This window comes from Caretta caretta, chromosome 10, assembly GCF_965140235.1.
Source record: "Caretta caretta isolate rCarCar2 chromosome 10, rCarCar1.hap1, whole genome shotgun sequence".
Lineage (NCBI taxonomy): Eukaryota > Metazoa > Chordata > Testudines > Cheloniidae > Caretta > Caretta caretta.
This window is the reverse complement of record NC_134215.1, coordinates 41,419,444-41,431,554: the sequence shown is the minus strand read 5'-3', so window position 1 is coordinate 41,431,554 and position 12,111 is coordinate 41,419,444. Positions and strand designations below refer to the sequence as shown.

The window sequence follows — 12,111 nt, the reverse complement described above, 5'->3', positions numbered from 1 at the left end:
TCTAGCTAGATTACTTACTAAGTTCTAAGACTCCATTCCTTTCTGTTCCCGGCAAAAGCCTCACACAGACAGAGAGAACCTTTGTTCCCCCCCCTCCAGCTTTGAAAGTATCTTGTCTCCTCATTGGTCATTTTGGTCAGGTGCCAGCGAGGTTATCCTAGCTTCTTAACCCTTTACAGGTGAAAGGGTTTTTCCTCTGGCCAGGAGGGATTTTAAAGGTGTTTACCCTTCCCTTTATATTTATGACAGGGCCCAATTCAGGGTAGCACTTATGCACGGGCTTGAGTCCCTCTGAATTCAATGGGCTCAGCAATTCTGCTGCTTGGGAGATGTAGGCAGTTTCCACTCCCTTTGTCCTGGCGTGCTTGAAGCACTTTGGGGAGGAAGATGCTGGGCTTCTGGCAGATCTGATGCCCATCTCCCTGGCTGTGACTTCCCTGCTGAGGGCAGTTTTGATGTTGCTGGCCTGGGAGGAGCTGATTATTCCAAATATTATTGACTGGGTGGAGAAAACCTCCTGAACTATGGATGATCACCACTACCTACACCTCTAAGGATGAGCCCAGCTCCAGGGAATTCGCCCTGCTGCAGGCAGCTGTGCGCGGTGGAGAATGCAGTATGCACACAGTGCCTGGGGGAAACTTTACCACTCAAAGGCCTCTAATTGTGTCAGTGTAGGGTGAAAGGCTCTGCCAATGGTGAGAAGCCCTGTATGCTGGAGACGATAGAGGGGTGTTTATGTGGCAGCCCAGCTTGGAGCAGAGCTGTGAGGGTTTTGCTAAGTGAGAGGCAGTAGGGTGTTGGGTGTGAAATTCTCCCACTCTGCTTGATGGATGGTCGTAAGCCGCCAGCTCCACTATCCCAGACCTGTGACATGGCCAATGGGGAGGTACCAATAGCTACATGTCCATGTGTGTTTCACTGCTGCCTGATTTCAGCAAGGCTCTGTCCAGGAACAGGCGGGCGGGCAGGAGGTTTGCAGGCAGCTTCCGGCAGGAGCCTGGGTTAGAGTGAATTTAGTGAACTTAAATGTGAGCAATATGGGGTCTGTTCAGGCCGGTGCTGCTCAAACTCGCACACTGTACCTCCTGCCTGTGCCCTGGAACCCCACCCTGTCTGCCCTAGTCTGCACACGCCCTGCTGTTCCAGTCCTGGGGCCAGCACATCGCAGCACTGGTCCCTCTACTGTGCCAGCCAGCTGAGCTGCGGCTGGAGGTTTGAGCGCCCTTGGGGAGCTGGGTATGGGAAGGTTGCCATAGTGCCGGCCTGCCTTGTACCTGACTCCATGGAGAGCTAATGGCCTATTGAGCTCCTGTGTGCCTCCAGCACCCCCTAACTCATTTGAAATAGCCTATGGCATGTGCTCTGCTTTCCTTACCCCCCACGGGAGGGGCTAGTGCCCCCCTCTGGGGGACCCAGCTGTGCCAGAGGGGTGCAGCCTCCCAACTCCAGTCCCGCTTGCTTTTGAAGTGTCTTTCTTCCCCCACCTGGCACTGATTGCTTTCGCAATCACCATCATCTCACGGTGGGGGAAGGAAACACTTGCAGATGAGCTGCATTCTGCCGGATCAACCCTCTGTTGGGCTGCACACCTGGGGGCAAGGGGTGAGAACGAGGCAGGCCAGTCCAAGAACCCTGTGCATCTATCAGCGGGAGGTGACAGAAGATCAAGGAACCCATGTGTACATAGGGATGGTTGTGGCTGCTGGGTTTGTGTTGCAAAGTCTCAGGGGTTTGTCTGGTAGCCCTAGCCAATGTGTTGCCTGTGCTGATATTGCAGTACCACGGGAGGGAGGCCCATACTACAGGAATGGGCCTGCCCACAAGACTCTCTGCGCCTTGTGTGTCTCTGCTGCTCTCCGGACATGTGACTGCTGCATGTGTAGGGATACCCAGGCTAGCTTGATCAAAGCTCAGGGTCCTGCAGGGGCAGGGCTAAGTCCAGCTGCCATAGCTTTACTGCTGGATCAAAGCCAGCTTGGGTCTGTCTACACATGTTGCAATCACACATCTTGATTGCTGTCTAGACATGCCCATTGAATGGCCAGGTGCAGTGCCCCCATGTGGGAGAGAAGAAAGGGGGCTTATTTGTACTGCTATTGAATTCAGGCTGCTGGACCCAGACAGGATCCTGTGGTTTGCAGAAGGGAGTGCTGGGGACTGCAGCACAGCAGGGGACTGAAACACCCGAGAATCCTCCAGGGTACCAGGAGAGCAGGATGCTTACCTGGCGCAGACCCCTGCCTTCTCACAGTCAGGGAGTGCATTGTGAGAGGGCCTCAGGCTTGCTGCCTTCCATGTGGCCCAGACACAAGGCAATTTGAATATCAAGGCTCCTGGCACTGATGAATGGCCCTTTCAATCAATAGCAATGGAATGTTGCCAAGGTACGGAGAAGTCTCAGGGTGAGCCCCTCTGTATGGCTCTCTGGCTTCCAAAAATGGCATCATGCCTCGGAAGTTAACACAGCCAGAATTTCCCTGGAAAGTGGCAGTGCTGGAGGGCTGCCATGTTTGAGTAGCTGCATCCCTACAGACCCCTGAGCTGTCTGCGAAGCCACATGCATGCAGCATTGCAGACAGAACCCAGCACACTGGAGTGAAAACAGCTGCTGGCACGAGCAGTAGGGCTTTTATCTTCTTTAGGCCTCCAGCCACTAGAAGGCCATGGTAAATACACATACACTAACTAGCACTTTCAATAGCAGGTTTACCTACAACCCATGCTGGCTGCTGCACCCAGGCACCTGCTACATTGAATGGAACAGTTGTGGGGAGAGTGCAGGTTTGTGTTTGGCAAAGGGGTACTACTGTGGGAGGGAAGTGGAGTGGAGGAACTGGTTTAATATTACAAATGATGCTAACTTCTAGTCCCAGTGCCATCTGGGTTGTGGATAAATTCACAGCCTGTCGCAAAAAGGAGAGAGGGGGGAAAAAAAAGAAACCAGGGATGGGAGGGGGGGAATTGCCCATCAATAAAATCTGTGAAAATGTTTAAATGTCCGTAAAAACTGGCAAAATAATCTAAGAATTCTTCTACCGCCTCCTTAATCCTCTGCCATGAATCATAGAATATAAGGGTTGGAAGGGACCCCAGAAGGTCATCTAGTCCAACCCCCTGCTCGAAGCAGGACCAATTCCCAGTTAAATCATCCCAGCCAGGGCTTTGTCAAGCCTGACCTTAAAAACCTCTAAGGAAGGAGATTCTACCACCTCCCTAGGTAACGCATTATTACTCCTCGTTCTGTCATCTGCTACCATTGAGAACAGTCTAGAGCCATCCTCTTTGGAACCCCCTTTCAGGTAGTTGAAAGCAGCTATCAAATCCCCCCTCATTCTTCTCTTCTGTAGGCTAAACAATCCCAGCAGAGAACTGAATAAAGGCACAGAGAGTGGAAGCAAGGTGTGTATTTCCTATGCTCCAGCACCGATTCCCTGCTCTAAATGGACCAGGGAAAATCACCCAGCAGTGATGGGTTCTGTAAATGACACACTGGGTTCTTTAGACTGGGAGTTCAGGCTCTTGGGTGCTGGGCTCTGCCCTGACTTGAGGTGAGCCTTAGGGATGGAGCACAGGACTGGGAAGACCTGTGTTCTGTTTGTACCTCTGCTACTGGTTAGTTGGGTGATCTTGGGCCAGTCACTTCACTTCCCCGGGCCTCAGTTTCTCCATCTGTAAAATGGAGATAATGATACTCCTTTGTAAAGTGTTACATGTAGAAAGTGTTTCCAGCTGTGAAATGTCCCCACCTCCCAGAAGGGTTGGGAGGCATAACTCATTCCAGGGTTTTGAAATCCCTAGATGAAAGATGCTGGAAAAGGGGCAAACTAGTGTTCCACCTCTACCAGAAGGCTGAATCAAAATGACTGAGAGGCAGGTTTCTGGGTTACATGGCTGGTTTTTCAGTCAAGTCACATTTAGTGGTAGTATTTTTGTGGGGGCGGCTGGGTGAAAGCTTGCAATGCTGCTACTACAAAGTGGGACCAAAGAAATTGGACCACAGGATTTAATCCCTTTTAGTGCGATGCCCCAGTTAGCCCAAGCTGGGTTCCTACTCTCTGGGGTCGTAATAGATGCACCAGGTATCTCTCCTCTCCCCAGCCATGTGCATTCCCAGAGTTTGGATGCACCCTATGCCAAGGAGGGTGTCCTGTGTTGTCCACACGTGTCTGCCTAACCACAGCGGTGGGGCAAGGACCCAAGTTAGCAGCAGCAGTCTATCCCCTGGGATACCTTGGGATGGATGCGCCTGTTGCAAACATTATGCATCATCTCCCTGGGGAGCAAACAGAGATGATCTGCCTGGGGGGGGGTGGAATCTTTGTTGTTGAGGTTTGCAGCTGACATTTTGGAAGCAGCGAGGTGGCGCCAGCCAAGAGGCAGATGTTCAGAACCTGCCTCTCAATCTTCTCTGACATTTCCCTTCCCTCGCGACTCCTCACCCCACCCTCGACGGAGGAGATGTGACGTGCAAAGTGACAGTTGGCCAAGTGCAAACACACAAAGGGTAGTATGCACTCGGGATAGCTCCTTTCCTTTCTGTACCCATCTTCTCATCTGAGAAGACATCACTAGCGTTTGCCACCATGGAAATGTCAAGGAAATAGCATGAGACACAGATGCTCTGTGCTCTGCCTCTCTTGTTCCTTTATCCCTGCCCATGTGTGTTCAGCTTTGAAAGAATTAATTAAAGCCCTGCCAATGTCTCGCTGGAAGCACTTTGAAAGCCCCTGTTTGAAAAACTGTTCTCCCCCTCGCTCTCTATTTTCTGCATCCTTGTCCTTTTCCCTGCTCTTTATTTCTGAAAGGTATTTGTATGAAAAGGGGATCTTTGTTCCTTTAAGTGCAGTTGCACATTCGGAGTGGCTGTAAAACCAGCTTTGTTGGCATTCCATACTTATTGTCTCCCACTGGTTCCGGAACCAATGGGCTCAATTTGCGAAAGCAAAAAAAGGTGGGTTTTTCTAGCTGCCACCACTCAAACTCCACCCAGGTGTGGGAAGTTTGGCTGGGTTCTTTCCTCCTCCTTCAGCCTCGGAGCCAGAGATGAAGAAGATTCTACAGATGGAACTCGCTTCATGAGTCTGTTGTTGCACAAGCAGAATAGAATTCGGCTGGCTCTCCTGGTAGGTGGGCTGCTTCTACATGACTGATGAGTGATTTTTGTCAGTGAAGTAAGCAAATCATGATGAATGGTCAAGAGAAGGTAGACAGGGAGAGTCTGCTAACACAAGAACAAAGGGACAATCAGTGAAACCATAAATAGATTCCTAGGTCAGAAGGGATCTTTAAGATCATCTAGGCAAATTTTCTCTGTAACATGGGTCATAGTTACTTTTCATTTCTGCTGCCCCAGGATTTAAACCCGGGACCTTTGGCATTATAAAGCAAGACCATAACCCTATGCAACAGGTGTAACAAAGCGGCCTTTGGCGGGACACGACTGAGAGTATCAATTTAGGACAAATTGCTTAGAGCAGGGCTGTCACAGCAAGACTGGGGGTCCTTCACTACTAAGGCACACCAAACCAGCCAAACAGAGAGGACTTTGTTTTTTACCACACTGGCTAACCAGAAGCAATTCCCTCAGTCACTCCAGTTTCCCAGTATCACCACCAGCACCACTCCTTATGGGGATGAATGGTCATGAAAACCAATACCCCAGTAAAAGAAAAAAGGTTCTCCCGATCCCAAAGGACCAAGTACCAGATCCAGGTCAATATACAAGTCAGATCTTACCCACAAATCACGCTGTTGCCAATCTTTTAGAATCTAAAATCTAAAGGTTTATTCATAAAAAGAAAGAAATATAGATGAGAGTTAAAATTGGTTAAATGGAATTAAATACATACAACAATGTTAAAGTTTTTAGTTCAGGCTTGTTGGGATTACTGCTGATTTAAACCAATCAAGTCTCTGGAGTACAAACATCCCAGCTTGGATGGGTCGTTCAGCTCTTTGTTCAGAGCTCCAGTTTCAAGCACAGTTCCTCCAGCAGTTAGAAGCAGGATTGAAGACAAAATGGAGGGGTTTCCAGGGCCTTTTATATCCTCTGCCATGTGGAGGGACCCCTTTGTTCTTACTGTGGAAAGTCACAGCAGCAAGCTGGAGTTTGGAGTCCCATGGGTAAGTCCATGCATGACTCAGTTTGCTGGTGGCAGCCATTGCTCGCATGCTACCTTGAACGTTCCTAGGAAGGCTCCTTAGATGTGGATCAGAGTCTCCCAATGTCCATTGTCAGTTAAGTGTTTCTTGATTGGGCACTTACTCAGAATAGTCCTTTCTCAAGAAGCTGACCAAATGCTTCACTGATGCTACTTAGAATCAAACACATTGAGATACAAGTACATAGCTAATATTCATAATTCAAATACAAAAATGATACACACATACAGACAGCATAATCCTAACCAACAAATTACAACATTTTCATAGACACCTTACTTGACCTCCTTTGTACAAGATTTGGTGCAATTATAGGACCTTGGTTGCAACAATGATCTATGCGGTCACAGTTCATGTCAATAATGTCACATTAATAGATTCCTAGGTCAGAAGGGATCATTAAGATCATCTAGTCAAATCGTCTGTGTAACACGGGTCATAGTTATTTTTCATTTCTGCTGCCCCAGGATTTAAATCCGGGATCTTTGGCAATATAAAGCAAGACCATAACCCAACACAACAGGGCCAGCCATTTTCTTTGCTTCTGTGGCAGATTAGGTGGGATTTGAACCTGCCGCCACTAGCGTACACAACAAAAAATGTTCCATTGCTCCACCAAATTAAAAGGGCAAATTTATAACTGATAAAATGAAATACTTTTTTCCACAAAAATTTGACTGTATCATTTGATTGTGGAACTCTCTGCCACATGAAATTGTTGAGGCCAAGATCTTAGCTCGTTTCTAAGAGACTGTTACGTCTAGATGGATAACAAAAATATGCAAAGTTATCTTAGTTAATGCTAACAAATTTTGGAAGGGATAATATGCCTGGTACTTCAGCCAGTTTCTGTCTGGTAGAGATCAGTATAAATTGTAACGAGGGGGCAGATTATTCCACAGCTGTTGTGTGGGGTCTTATCCCTTCCTGTGGAGCAGCTGGCCACTGTTGCAGACAGGACACTGGACCTCTGTTCTGATCCAGTCTGGCAATCCCAATGCTCCTAAGTGCAGGTTGCCCTTGGGGGGCTATTAACTTCGGTAGTGCCCCTTTAACAGTGCATTAGTGTTATGGAATAGACGTGGAGCCTTCTGGCCTGTTTGCTTGCTACATGAACCTTCCAGGGCTGATGTGGGACCCTGGTGACGTTGCCATCTCGGCACGCCTGGTGCCATTTCAGCTGTCTGGCTGCTGGGGTGGGGTGGGGAGAGCGACTTGCCCTGCGAAGGACCCAGGGGAGGGAAGGAATGCGGAGGATGCTCTCTAGGATTTGTCAGGATGGATTCCTGCAGAGCAGCCGAGGTGCACGTCCAGGGTCTGTTCTGTTGAGGGCAGGTGCAATCCCATAGACACTCGGAAGGTGTCACAAGTGGTGGGTCAGTCTTGAGTGTAGAATTTGCAGGGCCCTGCCAGGCAGAACCAAAGCAGGGTGATGTTACATCTTGGTTGTGGCTTAGCAGCTTCAGCACAAGGTTGGGGAGCCAGGAGCTCCTGGGTTCTAGCTCAGTGTCTTAGAATCATAGAATATCAGGGTTGGAAGGGACCTCAGGAGGTCATCTAGTCCAACCCCCTGCTCAAAGCAGTCTCTGATAAGGACTCTTCTGTGGCCTTGGGTGAGTCAGCTAGGAGACCGTCGTTACAGCCTGTCAGTAGCAGTGGCCTGTCACCCTGCACGGAGGCAGTGTCACAGCAGGCTGTGCACGTTACAATGGCATGATGCAGTCCTGCCCTTATGGTGCCCCACAGGACAAATACAAAGGGCTGGAGACTGCACAGCCTAGTGTGACTGGTGTGTCCCTCTGCGATGGGCTTGGAGTGAGGAGGATGAAGGTGGCGTGAAGTGCAGTCATGCTGGCCTTGTGCATTAGTGGGTTCACATGCCACAGCATGCATCATTCAGTGCATACATGACTGTTCGCTTATACAGCATGTGTTCATGTACCAGTATCTGCAGGCAGAAATGTGCATATGTGACGTGTGTTCCAGTATGTGTTCACGATGTGGTGCGTGCATGGAAGCAGAAGGAGCACACCTTGGAAAGCAGATGCCAGCGATCGGAACTCCCCTGGGTCTAGGCCCCTTTGGAGCTCTCCAGACCTGTCCTCTCCAGGTGTCTGCTTGGGGATGCTGAGCCTTGTTAAGCCACTCAGAGAGCACTGCTCCAGATGGCAGCTTTGCTATAAATAGGGGAGCTGGTGGCGGGAGAGCCTTTGTTTGGCAGCCAGGCATCTGTGTCACGTCATACTGATTGGTGGGTGTCCTCTACACTCTGAGGAGAGGGGATCACGCTTACCAATCGCTGCTTCAGCCAAGGGCCTAGCTCTGCACTGGGATGGGGAGAGGAACTGCCATAGCACCAAAGCATAGCACCAAAGCATCACAGTTAGGACAGGACAAGGCTCTGTGTCTGGGATCACAGGGTCTGCTGCCTGACCAGCTACCAGAGGCTAAAATTGCCTTCTCTGCAGGCCCCTGCTCAAGGAGAGTCCTGTACACACAGCTGTACACACAGCCCCGTCAGACAGACTCAACCTGCAAACAGCCTCCCCCCTTTCCTGTTAGCTGCGGATGAGCCATTATCCCCAGCAAGTTCCTGCCTGTTTCATCTGTATCAGAGTATGCATGCCCATCACTGTTGCATATAAATGCTTCCCTCCCCTGTTCCCACTGCAGGTGCATGGGCTCCTGAGAGCTGGAATCGGGCTCTCTCCTCTGCTCAGTCCTCCCTGCTTCAGATAATGAATGGGGTTCCAGGGCTAAGATAGCAAGAGGGGCTGTGGGCCAGGATTGAGGAGCATCAGCAAAGCTGTGGGGGCAGGGCAGGGCTGGGATAATAGGGCTGCAGATTCAGACCTAGGGGCATTGGCAGGGTTGGAATAGCCAGAGCGCTGTGGGATGGGGACTATCCGTAGAGCTGGGTCTGAGAGCCTCCTCTACCTACCCATCCCCATTTTCTCAGTGATTTCTCTGCGCACCTCCGGAGGCTTCATGCACACATGGCTTTTGTTTTTCAGGGATGGAGGAGCAGATTGAGGATGATGGAGAACCCAAAACAGGTTGGTGAGATCTCAAAGCCCACATTCTGTGTAGATGACCAGGGTGGAGGCTGGGGCACTGAATTTCATGTTGGGGCTGGGATTGCTAAAGGAGAAACCAACGTGCATGCTGGGAAGGTGGGTTCTTGTGTTCCCACCCCAGCCTCCTGCATGAGTTCCAGGGGGCACCCTGTGGAGGGGGCTGGAATGGGTGGGTGGGTCTAATTCCTCCCTGCACCTTCCCACTGGTTTCTGTGCTGCCTGGCTTGTTTCTTATTGTCACCTGCTCAGTCTTAGCTAGGGTTGCCGGGCATCTGGTTTTCAACCAGAACACACAGTTGAAAATGGACCCTGGTGGCTCTGGTTAGCACTGTGACTGGGCCACACACAGTTCTTGCTCTTAAACAGTGACCCTTGCTGGGTCAGCTACACCCAATGCTGACCTTGTGGTCAGCAGGAAGTAGTTTCCCTAGTGCAGATGAGACAGGGTATGTTCTTGCATGAAACTCACAAGAGTATTAAGGAAAAAAGGAGCCCAGCCCTGAGTCAGAGAATATGTCTGACCTGGAAGATGGAGCCGATGTGCCACAGCCTGGGTGTGCACACAACATATCATGAACACATACTGAAACACACATGTCACATATGCACAGTTCTGCTTGCATATACTGGTATATTCATACATGTTGCGTAAGCAAACAGTCATGTATGCGTTGAACGATGCACGCTGTGGCATGTGAACCCATTGATGCACAAGCATGTGCATACACAGAGTGGTGCACACTTGCATGTGCACACACTGATGCATGAGCATGCGCACACAGTCGTGCATGAATATAAAGGCATACGCACACATACACATGCTAATGCATAGTGTCGCACACTCTTCCATGTGCACGTATGGATGCACAAGCATAAGCACCCAGTCGTGCATCCAGTTAAGAGCACAAGCTCGCACATATACATACTAAGGCATGAGCATGTGCACACAGTTGTCCATGTATATTGCATACATGCAAACAGATACACTTGCATATACAAACACATTGCCAAGTATGTGCATACAGTTGTGCATGTTTGTCATAAATATAAAGGGAAGGGTAAACCCCTTTGAAATCCCTCCTGGCCAGGGGAAAACTCCTCTCACCTGTAAAGGGTTAAGAAGCTAAAGGTAACCTCGCTGGCACCTGACCAAAATGACCAATGAGGAGACAAGATACTTTCAAAAGCTGGGAGGAGGGAGAGAAACAAAGGGTCTGTGTGTCTGTCTTTATGCTGTCTTTGCCGGGGATAGACCAGGAATGGAGTCTTAGAACTTTTAGTAAGTAATCTAGCTAGGTATGCGTTAGATTATGATTTCTTTAAATGGCTGAGAAAAGAATTGTGCTGAATAGAATAACTATTTCTGTCTGTGTATCTTTTTTGTAACTTAAGGTTTTGCCTAGAGGGGTTTTCTATGTTTTGAATCTAATTACCCTGTAAGGTATCTACTATCCTGATTTTACAGAGGTGATTTCTTTACTTCTATTTACTTCTATTTCTATTAAAAGTCTTCTTGTAAGAAAACTGAATGTTTTTTTCATTGTTCTCAGATCCAAGGGTTTGGGTCTGTGGTCACCTATGCAAATTGGTGAGGCTTTTTATCCAACATTTCCCAGGAAAGGGGGGGTGCAAGTGTTGGGAGGATTGTTCATTGTTCTTAAGATCCAAGGGTCTGGGTCTGTAGTCACCTAGGCAAATTGGTGAGGCTTTTTACCAAACCTTGTCCAGGAAGTGGGGTGCAAGGTTTTGGGAAGTATTTTGGGGGGAAAGACGTTTCCAAACAGCTCTTCCCCAGTAACCAGTATTTGTTTGGTGGTGGTAGCGGCCAATCCAAGGACAAAGGGTGGAATATTTTGTACCTTGGGGAAGTTTTGACCTAAGCTGGTAAAGATAAGCTTAGGAGGTTTTTAATGCAGGTCCCCACATCTGTACCCTAGAGTTCAGAATGGGGGAGGAACCTTGACAATGGTGTACACATGGACTGTTGCAAACACACACATTGATACATGAACATGCGCATAGTCTCACACAGAAGTGCACTGTCGTGTGCATGATCACACACATGCCAACACAGCCAGTCTCACGTTGGCGCCTGTGCCCTCTCGCACGACTCTTTGAGGCAGGCCAGCTGGCTGTCAATGAACCCCTCCAAGCTGTGAGCAGACTGGCAGTTTCGCAGGGCCGAGATAAGCTGTGTTATCTTTTAATAAAAAGTGATAGTGGCGCTCTGCTTTACTCAAATGAGTTAATTATATGCCTGGTGATTCCCTTTATCTGCTCTGAGCACAACAATAGCTTTGTTGTATACAGATTGGCTTGCGCCTAATCTCTCCTTGGGAGAGAGCGCACTCCCAACGCAGACTTCTTGATGTTTGTAGCTGCCTGTGAGATTTAAGGGCTGGGGCTTTGATTGGTGGTGGAAGTTGGCGAGTGTAATTACTGTGGAAGGCTGATAAATGCTATGAACTGTTAAATGGATTTTTTCCCCCTACCTTCATTAGTGGTGGGAGATAAACCATACAGCCTCCCCTCCTCTAGCCTAGTCCTTTCTCCTAACCCCCCAAACCAACAGGAGACTGATTTCAGATCTCTACTATAAATTTCAGCAATTAATTTCCAGAGCCTCAGTGTCAGAATTTGGAAGCTGAAGGATATGGTAGCATAGCCTGGTATTTGTCCTCTTTTTTTCTTTTCATATTGTGGCAGTAGTTTCTATAGGGGGGGTTTGTGTGTGGGGAGATCATAGTCAGAACGAAGCACCCTGTCCCTGCCTGATCAGGAAATTCACTTTTGTTAAGCGCTGATGCCAAGAGCTGCCCAGAGGAAGCCATGTGCAGGCTACAGTCACCACCAGTGTTTAGCAAAATCA

The 12,111-nt window shown here is 49.0% G+C and overlaps 1 protein-coding gene across 4 annotated transcripts in view; it reads left to right on the top strand.

Annotated features, from left to right (window-relative positions):
* CD276 (CD276 molecule) overlaps positions 1–12,111 on the top strand; it is a 100,347-nt gene that overhangs the window by 73,719 nt on the left and 14,517 nt on the right. For 2 of the 4 annotated variants that reach the window (XM_048866150.2, XM_048866149.2), the window contains exon 6: positions 9,180–9,221. The exons of the other annotated variants lie outside the window; for them this stretch is intronic. In XM_048866150.2, coding sequence (XP_048722107.1) covers positions 9,180–9,221 — 42 coding nt within the window. The remainder of the gene's footprint in view (positions 1–9,179; positions 9,222–12,111) is intronic. 4 annotated transcript variants of the gene reach the window in all.